At 36.5% G+C, this 23,929-nt stretch overlaps 1 protein-coding gene across 8 annotated transcripts in view; it reads right to left on the bottom strand.

Annotated features, from left to right (window-relative positions):
- The window catches only part of LOC113053453 (MKL/myocardin-like protein 1), a 39,202-nt gene that overhangs the window by 2,769 nt on the left and 12,504 nt on the right, over positions 1-23,929 (bottom strand). For 2 of the 8 annotated variants that reach the window (XM_026218490.1, XM_026218507.1), the window contains 15 exons: positions 16,401-16,466; positions 9,539-9,594; positions 9,366-9,441; positions 8,858-9,019; positions 7,125-7,285; positions 5,306-5,419; positions 4,960-5,210; positions 4,164-4,320; positions 3,690-4,058; positions 3,074-3,610; positions 2,477-2,656; positions 2,271-2,387; positions 1,668-1,823; positions 381-461; positions 57-114 (listed from right to left, as the gene is read on the bottom strand). In XM_026218490.1, the coding sequence (XP_026074275.1) occupies positions 57-114; positions 381-461; positions 1,668-1,823; positions 2,271-2,387; positions 2,477-2,656; positions 3,074-3,610; positions 3,690-4,058; positions 4,164-4,320; positions 4,960-5,210; positions 5,306-5,419; positions 7,125-7,285; positions 8,858-9,019; positions 9,366-9,441; positions 9,539-9,594; positions 16,401-16,466 (2,541 nt within the window). Of the gene's footprint in view, positions 1-56; positions 115-380; positions 462-1,667; positions 1,824-2,270; positions 2,388-2,476; positions 2,657-3,073; positions 3,611-3,689; positions 4,059-4,163; positions 4,321-4,959; positions 5,211-5,305; positions 5,420-7,124; positions 7,286-8,857; positions 9,020-9,365; positions 9,442-9,538; positions 9,595-16,400; positions 16,467-16,946; positions 17,048-19,477; positions 19,647-23,929 lie in introns of those variants that run through there. The other 6 variants (XM_026218526.1, XM_026218536.1, XM_026218543.1 and 3 more) reach the window with 6 other exon arrangements.

Genomic DNA, 23,929 nt, shown 5'->3' with positions numbered 1-23,929 from the left:
GTACACTTCTCTCATCTAAATGACAAGAAAAATTACATCAGTTCATCAAAACTCACCTCCACGTTGAATTAGGATGTCAAAAAGGTCATCAACGTGCTGGTGACAGCCATTCTCCTGCAAGAACATCAACATCATTAGATACGCCAACATGGAGAGCTACTGGGTTCTCGTTCAATTATCTTGGATCCGCTCCTCGAAATCCAGGAAATCATTCAATAAACAAATGAAATGGGAAAACCGATCCTAAATCAGCCCCAAGTGCTGACAAATCAAGGATTTCAACACAAACGAATGGTCAGAAACATTACTATGAAAAGAAAACTTTTCTCTGCAGAGAAATTCAACAGCAGATGGAAGAGAGGTGGAGGACGAGACAATACCTGATGACAAAGAGCTATGGGCGAACACAAGCGGGGAGGAGAGAGCAAAACATGCTGGTCCAAATTCAAACACATCTCCTCCTGACAGACAGATATGGATGCATATTAAAGGATTTGCTGTCTCATTATTTTCATGGAACACTAACAGATGAATTCTGATAAACTGTCATGCAGGACAAAAATACACCATGCAACATATAAACCATAAGAATAGCCCATATTATTCATTCACTAAGTTCCAAGTCTCCTGAACTCCTGAATAGTAGTGTTTTTTGTTGGAGCTTAATTGAAGACTTTTGAAATTGAAGGACATTTTTAGGGTATAAATTAGGGTATTTTAGAGGTATAAAAAAGAGGTTGGTGAGATAAAATGCATGCCTTAATAAAGGTCTTAAGATGTTAGCACAAACAAGCTGCACTCTATTTATATCACAGACCTATAAATCTGTACTCCACTAACAGAATCTGTGCCATATAAGAGTCTAGACACAAATCTGGCATCGTATGACATAGGTGTTGTTATTTAGCTTCAGAAAAGATTCTTGCTGGCCCCAAGACAGTCTTTACATCGAGTACAGACACAGACATGAGCTCTGCTCTTTGCAGCTTTACACAGTCAACTGTTCTTAATCTTAGGTGTTCTGAGATCTCTTTAGCTCGAGGCTTGCTTCACATCAGTCAATGCTTCTTGTGAAGAGCAAACTCCAAATTTGTGAGTGTTTTTTGAATGCGCTCCACATTATCCATGACTCCTGTTATAGTCTGCACAGTTAAGGTTTGCTGTGTTCAATAATGCTTATAAATACACTAGTTTAAAAACAGTACCATTAGGGATCGGTAAGATTTTATAAAAATGTTTTTGAAAGAAGTCTCCTATGCTCATTTTTATTTAATCAAAAATACAGTGAAAAAAGTAATATTTTGAAATGACATTACTATTTAAAATAACAGTTTTTCTTCTATTTGAATTTAATTATATATTAAATATATCATATATATTATACTATAACATTAATATTCCTATGAAGACAAAGCTGAATTGTCAGCATCATTGCTCCAGTGTTCAGTGTAACATGATCCTTCAGAAATTATTCTAAGAGCCGATTTAGAGCAAAAATTACGTTAAGGGAATATTAAGGGTTATATATTTTTCTCCAACTGTACATGCAATGCTACATTAGAATTAGTTTACAACGATTTACATTACAAGACACGATAATGTAAATAAAGTCTAGCACACCAGGTTTCGGAATAGGTTTTTAGTATGAACGCAATCAAAACGCTTACGTTGTTGTTGTTGTTGTTGGGAAATGAGGGGAAGGCCTCTGTGTCGTTCATGGACTCCACTTGAGAGAAGAATGGTTGGATATTGGCTGGTGATGAGATGGATGTGCAGCAGGATGATTTGTAATTGGTCGTCATATTTAGGTCTGGCTTTAATGCCTGTCAAAGTAAAAACATGCATCTCAATTAGTCTCAATGTTAATGGGCTAATGCCTACTGCCCCTTGAACACTGATGAGTTTAATAAGTGGGTTTAAAAGCCCCGTAATTGGGTTCAATGACTTGTCAGGAATAAGTGATGTTGCTTTATACATATCATTAATTTATATGGAGGAAAGATGGCCGTTTTCTGACTCAATTAACATTAAGAGCTTAACGAATGAATGTGGCGATTGAACTAGAAATACTATCAGCTGTGACTAATCTGTTTTTTTTTTTTTGATCAGACAAAGTTAAAGACATTTTTACCCAAAATCATAAAGTCATGTATGCATTCTGTACTAAAAATGTATTCTGTTTCACACACTATTAAAAACAACAGTCTTTAATGTGCAGTGTTTTATTCAAAACACAAAAATGTATTTAAAAAAAGTGGATTTGTACCAACCTTTTTGATTGGCTGTTTCAGAATGACGGTTTGTATGGGCTGTTCAGATTGGTTGTTATTGTTAAGCACTTCAGTCACTGACTTGTTGGCTAACATGACGGGTGTAGACTGCAGCCTCTGAAAATGAAAAACATCAATGATTATATAATAATTGTACAGATTTGCACAACTTTAAGAACTAGGGCACAAGTTAAATGTTTGGTTACTTTGCTCTGGGCGCGGCGTCCTCTGGCAGGCGCCTCTGCGTTTTGATTGGACAGTGTTAGCAGGAACTGGTTGCCATTTCTGTCGGTCACTATGGTGGGGGTGGAGGTTGATTTCAGTACGTCCACTGGGAATGAAGGAACAGGACTTGACTGCTGGTTGGTAAGTGCTTGAGCCAACTGCTGGAAAAATGGAAAAGAGGAAACGTTCTGTGATTTTCCACGACAATAAAAGTTCAAAGGCTGACGACTGCTGTGCCACAAACATAACACCAGGAGGCTGCAATATAATGCTTGGTGTCGGGGGAAATGTTTAGGGAAAACAGTGTAAAAAATCTTTTCCCTCCTAAAAGTACACCAAAAATGCAGTGTCGACCAGGGTTGCCAGGTCTGCGTAAGAAAACCAGCTCAACTGCTACCCAAACTAGCCAAATCTTTCTGGAAAAAAATTACAAATTGCATCATAATCGCTCAAAAACCAAGGTCCAGGAGGATAAAACCTCCTAAAATAAAAAACAACAACAACTCTTATTAGATGGAAATTAATCATTCGATTAATCTCAAAAAGGAAATGGTATGCCATGGAAACTTCCTACTGACTTGTTTTTGTTGGTTGAGCTGTTGTTTCTGTGATTTCCTCTTCCTCTGATGTGCTTGGCGCTGCAGGTTGCGCTGATTCTGTTGCATTATGAGCTGCTGCTGCTGGTCCTGCTCCACCTCCAGCGCAGCCGCCATCCTCTGCGTCTGCGTCTGCGTCTGACCTGCCTGTGGGAATACCGGCGGCTCTGTCACCATCTCGCTGTCTTCAATCACCTCTCTGACCTCTTCCTTTACGGTCACCCTGACCGCCTCCATAGTGACACCAGGAAGGAGCGGCAGACCCACCTGTTTGCCCTCCAGCTGCGAGCGCAGAGATTCGACCAGCTGCTGCTTCTGCAACAGCATGCGTGTGAGCTCCTGGATGCGCCGGTCCTTCTCCTGCAGCATCTGGTCCTTGTCTATTGCGGGCGCTGCAGACTGGGACCCCAGACAGCAGGAGGACGGAGACGTCCAGCTGCCGGGCTCCTCTTTAATGCAGATCGTGGAGGGGAGAGGAGGAGAAGTTTGCAAGGAGAGCTGGGTAAGAGGAGAGGTCACCTGAAAGGGACAGGAAAGAGAAATACATTAATGTTAAGAGCTAATTAGAATACCTAAAAGACTTGGAGAAAACAATTACCATTTCCCCAAAAGCATCCCCATTGATGCTTGTTTCATCTGGGCTCATTCCAGTCGAAGAGCGCTCTGAGTGGGCGGGGGAAACCGGAGGGGAGGAGTTAGTGCTGCCAAACTGCTTTATCTGAGGCGCTGTCATCTGAGCTCCACCCCTTTCTGCAGTCGTGACCAATGGGAAGGAAGCAACCACCCTGCTCCTGCCTGTTGATTGGGTGGAGGAAGAGAGTCCTCCCACTACAGGGGGTGATGGTGTGCTGGTTTTAGAAGAAGCACCGTTCTGCTCGTGAAAATTCTTCAGCCGCTCAATAAGATCATTTTTGGTGCCTGAGACAGTTAAGCCCCGCAGTTTTAACTCCTGCTTCAGCTCTGCCACCTGCAGGAAATGAAGAGAGCGACAGGATGTGAGAGGAGCTCATCTGACTCTCAGTCAGTGAACAGTAATGAAATTCAGAAACAGTATTATAGCAGGGGATTCAACCTTTAGCTCATCCAGGTTGGGAGGCAGAGGTCCTGTTTTAAATGCAGTGATGTGCTGATTCTGGCCAGACAGATTGGTGGATGTTGATTGAGGAGGCATGTCATTTTTGGATGGCGATGAGCCATTGGTTGAAACAGGCTGCTGATCAGAAGACGACCTAAGTAAAGTGTAAAAAAAAATATTTTTATAATAATGTGGATTGCATTTAAATGTATTGCCATATCAGCTTCACTGTATGGCAATACATATGTATATGTATGTATATATATATATATATATATATATATATATATATATATATATATATATATATACATACATACAACTTTTATACAATTCAGCTTAGACAAAGAAGACAAGACTTTGTACATACAATTCTATAAAAGATTTTTTAAATGTAATCAAATTCATCAAAGAATCCTGAAAACATCTATCATTGTTTCCCTCAAATAATAAGTAACAGCTGTTTTCCGCATTGATAATAATAAGAAATTTGCATCAAATCAACATATTAAAATGATTTCTGAAGGATCATGTGGCATAGTAAAACAGATAAATAAATGTAGCTTTGGTCAAATAAACGCTGCTGTGGTGATCATAAAAGACTTCTTTCAAAAACATGAAATAAATTAATAAAACATTTTATGTATCTGTAAAAAAAAAAAAAAATATATATATATATATATATATATATATATATATATATGTATGTGTGTGTTTGTAAACAATGCAGTTTGTATGTGTATATGTAAGTGTGTGTGTGTAAACAATGCAGTTGATATCAGGCATGTATTACTTGGGTGGCGCAGGCAGGATGGTGTGGTAGTTGTAGTTCTGCTGCTGTTGGTTGATGATCTGCAGCTGGAGGAAGAGCTGCTGTTGATAGAGGAGTTTGGCATACGAGGAGTCGAGCAGAGGTGGAGGCTCACGCTCGGCTTTCTGGTCCGGAGGAATATACTGGTGATACTTCAGCTTCTTCACTTTGGGTTTGTTCTCTCTCACCTTCTTAGAGCGCTGAACAGGGCGCTCACTACCCACTTTACCACCCTAAAAGAGGCAGAAAGACATTAGCACGGAAGAGGATTTATCTTGTGGCACTGGTGCCTGAGACAGCTGTCCTGGGTTAAATAAGAAACTCTCACCTTTTGTAGTGCAGGAGCTTGCTTGTGGCCTGTTGTCCCATTGGCTAGTTTCTGCTGAGGGGCAGGACCAGCGGTGTTTGGCAGCGGTGGAGGAGCAGGAGGAGGAGGTGGGACCTAAGAAAATCCGGAGAAGCACATGAATCTGAGGAACTCTGTCATGTTTGCGTGACTGCATTCAGAGAGCACAGGCATGTGTGTGTAAACGTGACTACATTAATGTGTGCAGATTAGGTGCAGGCTTGTTAGCATTAGCGCATGTGAACGTGTCTGTGTGGATGTGGAATGAGCTGAATGTAGATCTGCAAATAATTCAGGGCTCTTGAGAGCTAACTGAACACAGGGAGCTACACGAAGACTTCAAAGTGTGTGATATTCTGATGAAGATGATTTCTTTATTAACCTATAAGAGGGAATTTACTGAAACTGCCAAGATTTGTACAGATTTAGTTAAAAGTGGAGACCACATTTCTGTGTATATATCTTATATGCTATTAGTGATATGAAAGAACATATTTTGGACCTTCCACTCATACTCATCTATTATTATTTCTATTCTGAATTAGCTTTTATTTTTATATTTTCATTTATGAAAAAATGTAGTCTAAGGTCGAGTCATTTTATGTACTTTGGATTTTTGAGACTTCTATTTAACTTTATTTTAATTTTTAGTTTTTAGTACTTAAAGCTGCAGAAGGTTTTTTTTTACATATTTGTTAAACCTGTCATTATGTCCTGACAGTAGAATATGAGACAGATAATCTGTGAAAAAATCAAGCTCCTCTGGCTCCTCCCAGTGCTCCTATTGCCATTTGCAGAAATACATCGCTACCGGCAAGAAACAACCAATCAGAGCTGCGGTCCGTAACTTTGTTTGTGTTCAAAATGTAGAAAAATGTATATAATAAGAGAGTACACCATGAATCCATTTTCCAAACCGTGTTTTTGGCTTGTCCTGAATCACTAGGGTGCACCTATAATAAGTGTTTATATTCAGACTATTTTAGATTGCTTCGGGGATACCGCGGCGGATTAACCCAGTACCTTTGTGATTCTTCATAGACATAAACAGAGAGAAGTAGTTCCGGCTACGATGTTCTTCCGCAAGATGCAAACAGTTCTGTTTATTAACCGCTAGAGCGTCAAAAGTTCCCTACCGCAGCTTTAACAAGTAGCAATTAGAAATGGATTAGAAATGCACTGTCAACTGAATACATTTGTTAAAAAAAATTCTTCAAATAACGAAAACTACTTCTAATGATTTTAGATTTAGTTTAAAAAAAACATACTGACTGTTTGCATGTTACGGTTCAAATTGAGCTGAATTCATCACCTTAGTCGTTCATAATAACTAAATTAGTTTAATTTTATTTTACCATATATGATGTATATTTAACAAGAAAAAAATTCAGGGTGCAGGCATTATGATCATTCTATATATTTCATATAGCTAAATGATATTATCTTTTCTTTTTATATTTTTAGTTTTCATATTAAAAACTGTATTGCAGTTTAAGGTTTAGAAATATTGTTATGTGCTCTTGATTTTCAATATTTCTATTTAGCTTTATTTTTATTTCAGTTTTATTTCGCGAAAAGGAGAAAAGTTGCACTGGAAGCTATCTGAAATAAGTTAGTTAGAAATCAACTATAATTATTAGATGAAAATTAATTGCCTTAAAATACATTTCAAGACTTAACTTTAACTGGCAAGTTAATCTGAATTGAAGATCTTACATTAACTAAAGACATTTCTATAACTTTGAGATCTAAAAATGATCATGTAATAATTTTTTACAAAAGTTTTTTTTTAAGTAGGCACCTGTTTGGGTGTGTTTTCACTGGCCGGTATCTCAGGGGGGGAAGGTAGGTGTCCTTGGCCGAGGGGAGAGTCCTGATGGAGGGTCAGCTCTGGTGAGAACGCGTCACTGCTTTCCTCGTCGAATGAAGAGTTCTCCACTTCTACTTTTGGAAACTCAGTCTCTGAGGGAGATAAAGTGTAAAAAATGTATTAATAAAAAGGATGGTTGAGATACAGCATTCAAGATTTTCATTTTCTCAAGAAAGCATAAGTCAAGTTTACCCATGCAAACCTCGCTGCCACAATGTCAAGTTGTTGCTACACAACTGCTGAGGTATTCTGAGTGGTTTCTAGCATGTTAATATGTAGTTGGTTACATGCTCAAGTTTTGCTCATTTTCAATGTATTTTTACTTTTATTTTTTTTTCAGCATTGTGTTCTGCTTTATTTTCTGCCGGTCACTGCCTGGTCAAGTTATAGTCCACTTCTCCTTAACAAACTCCATGAATTAAAATACTATTTTTGCCCACAGCTCAAACATATGGGACTTCTAATATTGCCTAAATATAAATAAATAATAAAAATAATGAACAACTGAATAATAAATGTGCTGGTAATAGTAATAGTCAGCCATCTAAAATAAGAGAGAATCAAACAACATGAAAGAACTCTCTGATCTTTAGTGCACTGCTTCTCTATTTCACTTACACTGCACTCATATTGTCCCAGAGTGAATAATAAAAGCTTTAAACTCCAGTGCATGGTATTTCTATTTAATTTGAGCGAGAGCGTGGCATTATGCCGATAATCATTAATTCTCTAATTAGGTTATTTAGGGATTAAAACGGTTGAAGTCATTCTGTGTTTTCAGCGTTCCTTCACTGTGCTGCATTGTGTGATGCTGCGTAAACTTCACGGTTAATCAACTCATGCTGCCACAGAGTGGTGTATTCTGTATGAACACATGTAAATTCCCCTTTTATTCATTTAACTTGATGTTTGACGCACACCAATCTCATTAGCATAACTCTGCATTAAATGATCACCCGACCGCACTGCTGCAGGAACGTGACAGGATATTAATATGAAGATGAATGCACACACAGCGCTAATGATGCGCTGGAATGAGCACTGGAGCGCCTGCTTATGGACGTACATTGAGAGGGAAAAAGGGAATGATCCAGAGGAAGTGTGGAGTGAGAGGTATATACATGCAAATGTTAGCAGCCATAGGAGTATTAACATGGGAGTTGATAAAGAGGTCGATTGAGGAGACATATTAATAGACGGATACAAATTTTGATGGGTTGCGTACGTCGAGTGTAAAATGGAGTGTGAAAGTTCGATAAGTTGTCACTTAAATTAATTCTCTTAAAGTTTTGTTAAATGGATACTCAAAACTGACTTTTGGGTAGATATATTTTCTTAATGCTCAATTTTTTAGACTGATTTAATGCTACTATATTTAAGACTGCACCAACTAATCAACAAAATTGATACTGAGCTTGTGCTTTTGTTTTTCTTTTATATATTGTACAATACATTATACTATCAACCTAACTGGTATTATAAAAAAATTCAATATAATTTGACACAATATAGAGACTGTAGTTCAAATTCAAGTAAGTTAATAAGGAACATGAATTAAACATAAATGAAACTGTACCGACACAAGGGGGAACTACTTCTCCTGTTAAAAATCAATGTTTCTGTCCTGTGTATACTATACTATGCTTCTTGCTTTGATGTAGTACCTCTGATGGCTTGTTTGAGGCTGCTGTCCACTGGCAGGATGTTTTTGTGAATGAGCTCCATCGGACCGGGCCGCTGGGAGATTTTATCGTTCAGATCGTCGGCTAGTCGAGCTCGTTTCAGCAGAAGCTGCTTGGCCTGAAGAGACGGCTCTGCTGACGTCTCTGTAAAGAGGAAATACATGCAGTGAACAAAAACCACATGCATCATGAGCCCGATCCCTTTGTTCACAAACAATCGGCGGATTACCTACTATACCTACTATTTCCAGTGAGATATGAAATATGCATACAGTACGATGGACACTTTACTGCTAGGATTCATAAACGGCAGGCGAATGTAGTGCATCCAGATTATAGTCATACAACACTCATTCATACTATATACAACATACAACTTAAAGTCTCTAAGTAATTGCTTGTTCCAGAGAGTGTGTGATGTGAGGCGCAGCCATAGTCTTCAATCATAGTCTGTCTCTGAGGTGTGTGTCAGCGTTATTAAAATACCCACCTTCAAGAATGTGCATCCTGACCAGCTCTGACCTCTCTGGACGACTGCGGATCTTTCTCTTCAGGTAGTCCTCGGTCTGAGATACAAGAGGAACGCATGGGGAATAAAGTGAGTTTATTTTGGCTTCGTTAGGAAGAGATGATTAAAAAAACACTCCGAAGTGAAGGACTGACCCGAGCTCGTTCTAAACTTCGTCTCTGCTCGTGAAAGGATGCAGAACTTTTCAGCGCTGGAAAGAAGGAAGAAGATATGAAGAGATAAGACTATTAAATCCGAAGTTGATATATAAATGTAGAAAGTTTCTCTGTTTAAAAAAAGAATGTGAGAATGGAAAAAACTTTTCGGTAAATGACATGAAATCCTTAATAGCAAACTCGTTATCTGCGTCGTGCAGATTCAAGAAATATCTTGTTGTAGTGTGGTGCAAAAACATTTCAGCTTTATTTGGATCAGGTGAAAATTGAATTTTTGTATTAAAAAAGAAAGAATGAAAACAAAAAAAAGATGTTTGATACAGGAACAACATATTAAACGGAATCTCTTTACTCCAGGCACACATACGCACTGGTAAACGCCAAATCCAAGAGACCGTTTAATCCGGCAGGTTCACAGTCTTGAGTGTGTGTTTGTGCCCCATATCTAATACACCTTGAAACACAGCTTCTCTATCTGGTTCACAGCTGTCAGCACACAGCGTCTCCAAAGACTGAAAGCAAAGCCCGCTGGTGAAAGAGACAACTAGAGATTTATGGAAATTTGTGAGCGGTGCTTGGCCATGAAAAAGTCTGGGTGGTTTTCTCCACAGTCTGTGAAATAATCGCCTTTCTAAATAACCAATGTACTACAATATAATAAATTAAAGTTAAATCTAAAATAAATAAATACAGAAATATAGCAAATTTCATTCAAATATCGTTGTGTTTGTGTGTGTATATACATACATATATACAAAGGGTTTTTGTTCTTACTTTTCTATTGCGTACTGCAAGATCATCTTTGTTTTCATTAGGTCCTTTTTTGTTAATAACAGTAAAAATAATATACAAATCGTTTAAAAATAAGCCGAATCAGTTAAGCTACATACAGTATTTGTACATTTTAAGAACTACAATGCCACAAATAACAGAAAAACAGGCAAATATATTATTTAAGAGATAAATGCAACTGCAGCGAGTGGAAATTTAAAAAATATATAATAAATAAAATTTAAAAAAATAGAGTGGCCTGTAACAAAGAGAGAGGAAAAAGATGTTTTTTTTTGGAGATTCTGGTCTGTGTTTCAGAGTGGTTCATACACTGCCCACAGCAATGCACAAGCTCCTCTCACATCACTGCATCCACACACAATGGCCTTTAACCCTGACCAGCAGAAACACAAAATGCAGTTGTATGCCTGAAGAGAGAGAGAGAGAGAGAGAGAGAGAGAGAGTATGCAAGAGAGAGAAATGATGAGCTTAGAGTTAAAAAACCCCACTTGATCTGTGTGATCTCTCATCATCGTCACCCAACCGCCATCTTGATGCTAGGGATTCAATATATCACTGAGGTCAAATACATCATGCGTTCTCTTGCATTATCTGCCATCAAATCAAACAGGCCAATTACTAAAGTTGATTATGCGTTAAATGAGGATCCTACATTCACATGCTGAGTCTGAGAAAGAGAAAGAGAAAAATAGAGCACTGTCAGTTTGTGCTATAAAACCTCTTCTGACTGCATTTGCAGACGTCTAGAGGCTTTCTGCAGTATCCCATGACATTTCATGTTGTTTTAGGTTATGCAATCCGAACTTGAGCAGAAAGTCCCTGCAACCACATCCCCATCAAGATTCAGGCTCAAATCTTCAGATTTTCTTTGTAAACTGCATCCTGGATGTGTGATTTAGCGCAAACTTAAATGTTTCTAAAACAGAACACGTTTCCTTTGAGTAAAACAATCACTTACCAAACATGTCACCAGCATTCAGGTATACTAAACATGTGTGCTAAAATCATGAGGTTTTTCTGAAATAAAAACTAATGTTAAACTGAAAAACAAACCAAACTAAAATACTAAACAATAAAATTTCATTCCATATAATTATAACAAATATATGCAAATAAATGTTATATTTAGTTTTTGATGCTGAATATGTTGTCCACATATACATAATATAGTGTCATATTTAAAATGACTATAACATTCCTTCACTTGACAGCCCTAAAAAATGTCTTACTGTATAGGGAAAAAACTAATATTGTTCCTATTGCATACTACAAGACTTCTTCTTTTTTCTTTTTTTTTTCAATCCATCCCTTTTATAATACTGCAACAATTATATAGAAAATCATGTAAATCATTTGAAAAAAAATATTTGTACATTTTAAGACCCCTTAAATTTTTCCTTTTCATGTCCTGTATAGTCATGGCCAAAAATATTGGCACCCTTGGTAAATATGATCAAATAAGGCTGTGAAAATTATTCTGCATTGTTAATCCTTTTGATATTTTATAAAAAATAAAAAATAAAATCACAAAAATTTAAACTTCCATTGGATATACTGTATATTCCCATTCATATTCACAATTTTGAGTACTCCAGGGTGATTATGATTATGATCCCATTGGGAATCATCCATCACAATGAGAAAAAATCAAGTATATGTTGCTGATGTGCAGCAAAAGATAATTGAGCTTCACAAATGAGTGAAGTGGCTTTTCCACCATCAGGGCAATAATTAAGAATTTCCAATCAACAGAAAATGTTACAAATCTGCCTGGAAGAGGACGTGTGTCTATATCGTCCTAATGCAGGGTGAAAAGGAGAGGCTAAAGACTCTCCAAGGATCACAGCTGGAGAATTGTGCAAAAAAAAAAAAAAAAAAGTTCAGTCTAGGGTCAGAAAACCTTTTAAAAAAAATGGTCAAACAGTGCCTACATCATATGTTGTTTGGGAAGGTTTCAAGAAAATTCAATAATGGACCATGTTTAGATCATCCAACCGTACAATAATCCAAACACAAACCTCAAAAACAACACAAAAATGGGTCACTGAGCTCAAAACCAAGCTTCTGCTGTGGCCATTCCAGTCCTCTGACCTGAACCCTACAGAAAATGAAATGTCGAGAAGAAGCACCAACATGGAGCTGGGAATCTAAAGGGTCTGGAGTGATTCTGGATGAAGGAATGGTCTCTGATCTCTTGTCAGGTGTTCTCTAACCTCATCAGGCATTACAGGAGAACATTTAGAGCTGTTAAACTGGCAAATGAAGGTTTCAAAAAGTATTGAATAAAAGGGTGCCGTTAATTGTGGCCGATGTGTATTAGAGAAAAAACATTTATTTCATAATGATATTTTTCCACATTTTAATAACAAAAATTTGTAATAAAAGATCAAAAGGATTAACAATGCAGATGTGCCAATATTTCTGGCAATGACTGTATATTACTCCCTGCCTACAATGAATAAGTATCACAAAGCCACAAATACAGAAACACAAATATATAATTTATGGGATAAATGTTATGACAGCATGTGACAAAAAAAGAAAATGCTCCAAAGCTCAAACTGGACTTATTCTGAAGGCTGTAATGAAGGGGTTTTAAGCATTAATTTACGAGTAGATGTCAGCTCAGTCAAGGGCAATCAGACAAGGCAGATAAGAGTGAGAGTGCATTCAAGTTGACAGGAAGTGTAAACCAGCACACACAGGAAGTGAAAGGGAGAAGACTCAGGGGGCTCAGGGATATTCTAAAAGAGCAGATAAGCATTTGCACATTAGCTGGTGGCCCTTCCTTCCCGTAGGGATCCATATTTAGATCCAGACAGTTATTGGGTGAGCGCTGTAAAGATCCCCTAGGTTGCCATCTGCTGTCATTGCTGTTTATTTCTATCCTGGACAAACCCTTTCTAACCAAACGACTTTCTATATTTGCTCTTCAGAGTATCTAGTTTGCTTCATATACCGTAATCAAAAGGATTTGGAAAGCAAATGGCGTTGATGATTATAGCAGGCATCTGACCTATTACTAAAAGATATAAAGGGGAACATGTCATATATTTAAATACACTGCTTATCACCTCCTCACTGGATGTGTGTGTTTGTGTGTGTGTGTGTGCGTGTGCAAACCACCCAAATGAAGAGCATGGCTAGTCATGCACTCAATATGAGTAAGAGCGCACTAAATATCTCCATCTTAAACTCATGTTTAAGCATGCAAATTTATACAAATGGGATCTAAATCAATTGCAACGTTTAGATTAAATTTTCATTCGTGAAACTTAAAGTTGCAGTGAGCATTTTTTCTGCGACTCTAGAGTCATTCACATTTCCATGTATGCATTCAGTCATCAAACTGAACTGTGAGTATAATGACTGTTTTCAAACAAGTTTCCCAAACCTACTGATTGGTTAACGTACACACGCCATGATCCATTTGTCCCAGAAATTAATTTCTCAGGACTCCTTTGTAAGTGATATTGGTTAAGTAGTAGTGCAATTTTATGCATTGCTTTAAAAAATAAGTAAATTAATAAAAATTAATACAAGAAAAAATAAAGAATAAAAGAAAGTATATAAAAGAAATGAACAAATAAGTCAAACAATAAGACAAAAATCAGATTTTGTTCAGAATGTTCCTGTAACCACATCCTTAAATCTTCAGAACAATCTTCTACGCATCAACATGCCAGACGTGAAAGCTAAAAACGTAATTTGTACAAGATATGGGACAGTTAAGAAAATCGCAGTAATTTCTATGGCCTCATTGCTGATGGTTGCACAGTGTTGACAATCCAGTCAGCGTGCCAGGCGAGATGCTGATATCAGCAGACACTGGGTTCAAATTGGATCGCAAATGCTGGAAGATTTTATGGGTCGAGTAGAAGAACCATCACCTCATTCCAACTCAACTTCTGCTTTTTTTCCAGCTTTCATTTCTTTTTCTTTTTAAGATGATTCTAAGAAGAGATCTAAGCAAGCAAGTAGTGCTTCTATTATTGGAATGCCTCCTTAAAGGGCCAGTCACACAATCAACATTTAATACAAATCAAACATAAATTTATATCTAATTTATTAGTAGGTACAGTGTGCATACTTTAAAAAGGGATGCAAGTATATATGTAATCATACAAAAAAAATTGTAGATGAAACTGGCACTGGAAACAGATAAGATTAAATGTCACTACTGTAAATTAAAATGGGAAAAAAGAAATGCTAAGCTAATTAAATCTTTGATTATCTAGTCTAGATCTTTGGAGATAAAAATTGATGGTTACAGGGTATCTGCATATTTGACATAATGAAATGAAAGACCTTTAAATCTCTGAATACTTGACTTGCTTGACTGAATACAAATGCAGACTTACAGTATATTACAGTATATTCAGATGCAGATGAATGGTCAGAGCTGAGGTTGGATTTAAGCTCCATAGCTTCAAGCATCATATAAACCTGATCATTAAGATTATGTTGTTCTACACCAGATATTGTCAAATGGTTCAATCTAATGTTTTGTGTAGGAGTAAAGCCTGAGATCGGAGGATGTCACACGATTTCAACTTACTGCTTACATGTTTCTGCCGTACATGACTAGCTGTGTTGGTAACTTGGAAACTAAACAGGACTATTTGCCAATGCTGCCTTCGCTTGTCCTGTTGCATACGGGGTTAATAACTGCTGTTAAGCCCACTGATTAAAAATAAAATAAAAATAACTTACAGTAAATTTTACAATAACTTCTCCAATTTCGTTCTCTAAAAAAAACAAACGCTGATGCTACTCTTTTTATTTTGTTTACGATATTCCAGTTATTCTCATAAATTACATTTATAACATGGAAAAAAACACAGCTAATGACAAATTAATTGTGACCTATACTACAAAAAAGTTTCATTGCCGTGTAAATATTATTGGAGTACTTTAGAATAACCCAATAACAGTGCATGAAACCACATCTAAAATGTTCTCAAAGGCTGCTAAATGAATCATGAAGTTCTAAGTTCGAACCTTTAAGTGTCTAATGGGTTGCATTGTTTTAAACCATGCATCCTGTGTGAGGCAAGTGTAGTGTTAAAGTCTCAGTAATGTGTGAACAATATGCTTAGCATAAATGCCTTTGAAACACCCCCGATCTAGAATGACGTGGCTCAAACTTCTCGCCTGGCTAAACTTGACAACCACGACAAAACTCTTGCAAGTGTAACAGAACCGTCCAGAAACTTGCTGTCCATTTGCACGAATACAAAAATGGCTTCCAATTAACCTAGACCCAAACAACATAAAACGGCACATTTAATGAACTGGATAAAAAATTCTGCTCGCACATCATCTTAGCTATGACCAGAAGTCACCTAAAACTTGAGATACGTTGAGTTATTAAATGCAATCCGGATTTGAAAGCAATTGTCTTCTATAAGACAATTGGTGAAGGATAACGCATGTTTAAAAGGAAAAGAGTAAGAAATCTGTTGAGGTATTTTAAGGCAAAGCTACTTTAATGATTTAACTTTAAAAAAGTGTGTTCAACTTACAATTGGGTCCATGTTTGGGTGAAACCTATGGGTGCTTGTTTTACTCATCATTCAGCATTCAAATCAAACAAACTATCTTTTAATTTTAACTAACTTAAAGCAGACCATACATCTCCAGCCAACACGAGACGGAAACCTTTTTGTTAAAATTAAACATGAAGACACCATCAAAATAGTGATGACCTGACAGTTAAGCTTGAAATGTTGTAGTTTTGAGATGAATGGGCCAACCTTTCACATTCAGAGAAAAGCCACAACGCAAAGGAAGTGAGTTTAACTCACTTAACTCTTATGTTTACCAAACCAAATCAGCAACTCATACAGGACGAGAAAGACTAGCTATACCTACTACGTTTAACCACAAGACATTCTACCTAGAATCACAAAGATGAAAACTGTGAACCAGGTGTGGGACGAATCTTGTTCAAGGGAAGGATAATAACTTCAAAAACCAGGACATTTGGGATGTACTAAACAACGTCTGAGATCCTCAAATCTAAAAATCTAAAGTAAGTTCTTCTTACGTGGCATGATCCCCTGGTTAACCAGCTCTTCTCGAGTCCGTCTCTGCTGAAGTTTTAGTTGGAGCACTAGAAGAGAACAAGAAATCAAGTCAAAAGATGAAGACATATAGTTGATTATCAAGGATGAAAATTTGACAACATGACTAATTCAACTCTGATTGGACAACAGGTTAACAGATACTCAGTCTTGGGACATAATGTTGCACTGTTGCACAACGATAGATCGACTGGTTGGTTGAATGACAGATATAGATTCAGAAAAGAAACATCAAATGTACACCTCAAATTTGCATAAACACAAAAGCAGAGATATTAAACATATTATAAAGTTCAAACCCAGTAATAAATAAGTGTGCTAGTATGATGCTAACAGACGGCTCTTGTGCAATGAAAACATGAATCTCTCAAAACAGAGACATATCGGAAAGTTACTGTGTAGAAAATCCTTCACTGTAGTTCGTTACTATTCTAATGCCTCACTATTTGCATGTTCTGGGGACTTAAGGAAATACAGCACGACAGAAGACACACAAGTTGATGAAATACCCGGCGAGCAGCTCGATCAGTCTCCTTCATCCTCCCCTCGAACAAGCTCTTCCTGACAGCCAGCGGAGAGCTTATCAGTCAGAGAGGAGAAAGTACAGACTACAACAGACTTCCTCTTCCTGTTTCTGCATTCAGTTTAAAACAGAAGTGTACGAGACGTTTCCACGGCTTACCACAGGAAGAAAGACTGTCAAATCTATTAAATTGCCTTGAATGTGTGTTTGAATCTAATAAATGAGTGATTAAACCGTGAAACATGTATAAGAAGATCTTGGCACATATAACGTGAAAAATATAATAGTAGTAGCTAGAGGTTTGGAAATGTATGCTACTTCAAGCAAACAGCTTCATAGATTATCTGCATGGGGTTGGACTAAACCTCAAAGATAAAGACACAAAAACATATTTGCTTGATCAAGTGATTTACCAGTAAAGCCACTGGAGATGAGGTAAAAAACGATAGCACGCAAGATCTTGTTCATTGGCCCACATTTCGACTAACTTAAATAATTGTAATTATGCGAAACAAATGTTATCATATCAAGGCCCACAAAACAGAAAGTCAAGCAACCATCTCATTCATTAGAAAGAAACGGCAACACTAGCAAAAAAAACTACAACAATGCTTGCTGTGTGTACAGTGGATAAAAACGTAAAGTCGTATTTTTGTATCATGCACTGTAGATTTCAAACATCTATGAGAACGCAAAACCAGGCCATTCACGTAACAAACATGCAACTAAACACCACCGCAGGGGGGACGGGCTCCTCTCTCTTAGATTAATAACCCGATAAATGGCTTAATCGAGCCATCTCTCACTGTGGTTTTGGTTCTCGTATCTAACTTTTGACACATTTGCTCCCGGGTGTCATCACTGACCGTGTGGCATAGAGTCAACATGTACGAATTTAAATGTTAGAGGAATCACAAAAAGAGCTTTTAGAACATCCAGAAACAAACTTATAAACATATTTAAATAACTTAGTCAAGAAATGTTAACTATAAGAGATGTAGCCTAATATATATAAAATATATATAAAGTATCGATAACACACACACACAATAATTTAAAATACTCTTAATATTAACATGTCAATATTATACCAATACATTTTCACAAATTCATTCATTTGGATGAGAAACAGAATAAAATGGTATTTACTGTAAAACATTTTGATGGTAGGAAGTCCTGCATGACGTCAAATAGTAGCCTAATCTGAGATAAAATCTCCACACAAAAGTATCTTATCATTAGGGGTGGGTCAAAAAAAATCGATGTGGCGATCTATAGCGATATTTCCGGCCGCGAGACGTTATACTGGCACCAATATCTATATATTTTTTTTAATCTAAATTGTGTCTGTTTACCACTTTGGCTGGCAGTACCTCCAGACTTCTTGTGGTGAAATCGTCATTATTCACATCTTAGAAGAAATACGAGCATAATGGTAGACCATTAAGAAATCACAGATGTACCGGTGTCTTATTGTTATAGAAATGAGAACTAAAAAAACTGCCCCGGAACAGCTATCAGCGTGGAATGTAGTGAAGGGAAGCGAACCGGTTCTTTCGGACATTTAGTTTCAATAAACCGGTTCATCGGTCCTTTTACGCCCTATGTAATGACGTCATTCACGATGACGTAATGATATCAAGTCTATCGTCTCAGGACAGGATGAAAATACACATTCAAATATATAAAATATATAAAGTCAGTAATAATAACTTAAGTTTTGCAACTAAGTTAAGCACCCAAATACAGTATTGAAAACATAATTAGTTGTCATCAGCTGAGCTCAGAAACCATAATCCACTATAAATAATCCATTGCGATTTATTTGTTATTAAATAAACTTACGTTTCGCCAGACTGCCCTTCATTAAGACTTCGGTTTACCAGCGCTCATAACTTTATCACAGAATCAGTAAAGTTAGTCCAAAAGAACCCAGGCTGAGTTTCCAAAAAGCATCGTAAACTTAGACTTCTTGTGGTGAAATCACATTCATTCACATCTTAGAAGAAATACGAGCGTAATGGTAGACCAACAACAAATCAGAGAGGCACGTGCATCTTATTTTTATGGAAATGAGAACCAAAAAAAAAAAAAACTGCCGCTGAACAGCTATCAGCGTGGAATGTAGTGAAGGGAAGCGAACCGGTTCTTTCGGACAGTTAGTGTCAATAAACAGGTAGAAAAAAAAAAAAAAAACGCTTCATCGGTCCTTACGCCCTTTGTAATGACGTCCTTCGCGATGACGTAATGATATCAAATCTATCGTCCCAGGACGGGATGAAAATACACATATATAAAGTCAGTCATCATAACTTCAGTCAGTTAAAACATAATCATCATCTGAAAAGTTTACAATTAAGTTTTGCAAGTTAAGCACCCAAATAACAGGCAGTGATGTGCATATGAGGATTTAAGTCTTGAAAACATAAAGCAAATAAATTAGTTGTCATCAGTGCAGAAACCATAATCCACTTATAAATAATCCATTTCGATGTATTTGTTATTAAATAAACTTACATTTCGCCAGACTGCCATTCATTCAAGTCTTCAGTTTACCTGCGCTCATAACTTTATCACAGAATCAGTAAAGTTAGTCCAAAAGAACTAGGGCTGAGTTTCCCAAAAGCATCGTAAACTTAAGAAGATCGTAGACCCAATGAAACTTTGATCAAGGTTCAGACGTGATGTGTCAAAATAGTCTATCTGTTCGGCAGCTTCACTATGAATCACGCATGCGCAGTATAATCAGGTTCTCAAATCGTTTCGAAAGAAACGGATCTCGGTATTGGTGATGTGAAAACCGATGCAACCGGTTCTTGACTCGAATCGAGGACGAGAACAGTTTCAGCAGTGGGTGTGTAATGCTCGGTGTTCCTCTTCAGTTCTCTCTTCACAGCAGTTCAGTCAGTGTACTGTTTAAGTAAATGAATTACTCCGGGATATTGGCTAATTTCGAAAAAAGTGAATATCTTAGTAAAGTGAATCAATACTGGAGACGCGAACCGTTACAAACAATTCAGTCTGATTTAGTGAACTGGTTCAACCGGTTCACTAAGAAGAACCAGTTAAACCGAACCGGACGTCACTAATGGAATGTTGGCATCGATCACGTAATTACTGCAGAGCGCATATCGAGTCCGTGAGTAGCCAAACTAACCTCTCCGCTCAGATCTCAGGTGGATTCGACTCACTATATGAGTGAGAGAGAGAGAGAGAGAGAGAGAGAGAGAGCGAGAGAGAGCGCGCGGGCGGGTCCAGTTTTATATCAACAAACCTGGATGCTCTCTCTCTCTCTTTAGATTGAAGCCCGGAGTTAATATGCAGTGGGCATCGACGGCAGAAACATAAATCTGCACCTATGGCATGGACGACGTCTTCAGAGCCGTAATGCTGTGCAGAAATGAGTGTGCTTGTCTAAATTTGGAATTACGAATTTGAACGTGTAAAAGACGCGGTGTGAACTTCTATGTCACGGGCGGAGCTCCATCTTTATGATAAGAGGAGAGGGAAGGTTGAGAAAACAAGGTATTTCTATAATAATAATAATATTATATATATATATATATATATATATATATATATATATATATATATATATATATATATATATATAATTTATATTTGTATTATATAAATTATTATTTAATTTATTTCAGAATTTATTACATTATTAAATTATTATATTAACCATAGGTCTTGGCTACCGGGCTGTGTAATGTGCGATAGCCCACAGTTTAAGATTATCTTGAATAAATGTTATATAAAGTGCATAATATAAAATATTTTTCTCTATCCTACAGTCTTGTAAATCCATTAACTGATCGTCTTTTCTCCATAACATTTGTATAGGCTAGCTATTATTATTGTTATTAGTAGTAGCCTATTATTATTGGTTATATTTTTATATTTGTTTATATAATTTTTCCCTTAATTTCGATATCTTTACTTAACATCCTGAATACTTTTGTAAATAATAATCTGCTTTAAATGCTCCACATGCCAATACAGCTTTGATTATGCTGGCTGGAATATTTCGCTGGGAAGTAGTTTAAACTGAACATAACATTTTATTTCGGCTTATAAACAGACCACAAATATAAATACTACAGAATTTCGTTAAGGAATTAATCATTCACATAGTTTAATTTGTAAATGAAAACACAGCAGGCTTATTTATCATCACACCGGCATAAAGACGATCATAAAGTAAAAACGTTATGGAAACAAAGATGAAGTTTTCAAGGTGAGTGCATACCTTGACTCTAGAGGTCAAATAACTAAAAATCAAGGAATCTTGGTGGAGACAGACCTTAGTTTCAGTAGTCACGTCAAAGCAGTAACTGAAGCAGCATACTATCATTGAAAAAACATTGCAAGAATTAGATGTTTTGTTTCCAGCCAAGACTTGGAGAAACTTGTTCATGCCTTTATCACCAGCAGGGTGGACTATTGTAATGGGCTCCTCACCGGCCATCCCAAAAAGACCATTAGACAGCTGCAGCTCATCCAGAACGCTGCGGCCAGGATTCTGACTAGAACCAGAAAATCTGAGCATATCACCCCAGTCCTCAGGTCCTTACACTGGCTTCCAGTTACATTTGGGATTGATTTTAAAGTACTTTTAATCGTATATAAGTCACTAAATGACCTAGGATCGAAATATATTGCAGATATGTTCACTGAACATAAACCTAACAGAGCACTCAGATCATTAGGATCAAGTCAGTTAGAAATACCAAGGGTTCACACAAAACAAGGGGAGTCCTCCTTTAGTTACTTTAGAAATCAGATGTGCTATAACACTAGTCACATTTAAATCTAGACTCAAAACTCATCTGTTCAGCTGTGCATTTATTGTACAGTGTATGAACTGATTGCACTATATTTGATGTATAATCATTTTCTATTCTTAACTGTTTTTAAATCAAATTTTAAATAATTTTCAAAGTTTTTAAATTGCTCGTATTATTGTTGTGATTTTTTTTCTTTTCTTTTCTTCTCTTTTATTTAAAGCACTTTGAATTACTACTGTGTATGAAATATGCTATATAAATAAACTTGCCTTGCCTAAAGTTAATACAAATGTTTGATCTGTTTTTGATAATCCCAGGTTGCTACCATCACGCAGGTTTGCTTATGCATTAAACTCATGGCCATGAGAAATGGATGCCGTGGACATAAGGATGTCATTAACTTGACAAAATGATCTTGTGGCTATGACATATTGGAATTGAATACAAAGAGGAAAATTGCACTTAACCTTTTCACAGGCATTTTGTTTTCATAGACAGATATTGTGACGTATTGTTATAAGATTGTCTAGCAATATAAATAATCATCGCAGAATTTGATGTATTCATGATATTATCGTATCGTGAGTCACGTATCATGATTCATGTCGTATTGTGAGGTACCCTGCGATTCCCACCACTATTTTTCACTCATCTGAAAACTATAAAAGCCAGAAGATGTGTTTTTAAACATGGCTGATGATGTTGAGCTCTGAACCTGTCAGCAGACTTACATTTATTAACTGAGTGCCTATAGCACCTGTTCACATGCTGTTTGTGTTGTGGAATAGAGCCAGTGGCGCACCTGTTGTGCAGCTAAATTGTGATCTGGCTTTAGGTCATCACAACAGCTGATGGGCTGTTGAATCCTGATCTGGCATGAGGTCACTAAAGATGATCGGGAGGTGAAATCGAGATGACTGGCAGAGTTGTGTGCAAGTGCTTCAGGGGGAAAACTGTCCCAACAGACACGCTAAAGCTCAACGTTGTGAGTTAATGAATGTCGCACTCACTGTAAGTAAGAGAATTGAGGCAGATGAATCATTAATACAGGGATTATTAGGGATCTAAAGTCAGACTGGGAAAATTGTGTGTGTGTGTTTATGATGTTTGAGTTTTCTAGTGCTGTCAAACGATTAATCGTGATTAATCACATCCAAAATAAGAGTTTTTGTTTATATATCTGTGTGTACTGTGCAATAAATAAATGTATAATAAATACACACAGATACAGCATATATATATATATATATATATATATATATATATATATATATATATATATATATATAATATTTACATGTATATAATCACATTCATACAATTTATATTATATATAAATATATTTAAAATATAAATGTAGCATATTCTTTCTTAAATATATACATGCATATGTGTATTTATGTATACAACAAGTATACACAGTACACGCATACTATGTAAACAAAAACTTTTATTTTGGATGTGATTAATTGCGATTAATTAAGAGTTTTCACACACACACACACACACACACACACACACACACACACACAATTAACTAATAATGCATTCAAAAGTAGTGTATTGTGCACTTTTTTCCATTTAAAAGTAGGACTACTGCTATATGAACAAAAGTTTAATAACTTTTGGTTTGCAAAATTGGCAACCCAAAAAGGCTCCGGACTCTGAGTATAAAATATTTTCTATAAAAACGTTAGTGTCCTGGCAGTGACAAATAGCTTGTTTTATATTTAATTTAATTACATTAGTGTTATAAGTTGAGATTTAGGCTACAATAAACAAATTAACTGCTGCTATGTAAAAGGAACACTGCTGTAAAAAGCACCTTATTGTTTAAAGTGTTTGCAAATGTTATTACACTTTTGTTCATATAGCAGTAGGCCTACTTTTAAATGAAAAAAGTGCAAAATTCACTACTTTTGAATGCATAGTTTTGTGCATAACAACGCAATTCATTGTGATTAAATCGCAGACAATAATGGCATTAACGAGGCATTCACGAAAAAAAAAAGATTGTTGCCCAGCACTAATACATACATACATATATATATATATATATATATATATATATATATATATATATATATATATATGTTTTTTTTTTTCATTTCTTGTTTTGATTATTCAAATCTAGAACAGTGGTTCTCAGTCCCAGTCCTCACAATCCCCCACTCTG

Source organism: Carassius auratus, chromosome 3 (assembly GCF_003368295.1).
Source record: "Carassius auratus strain Wakin chromosome 3, ASM336829v1, whole genome shotgun sequence".
Lineage (NCBI taxonomy): Eukaryota > Metazoa > Chordata > Actinopteri > Cypriniformes > Cyprinidae > Carassius > Carassius auratus.
The sequence above is the reverse complement of the archived record's forward strand: the minus strand, read 5'-3'. Positions and strand labels throughout refer to the sequence as shown.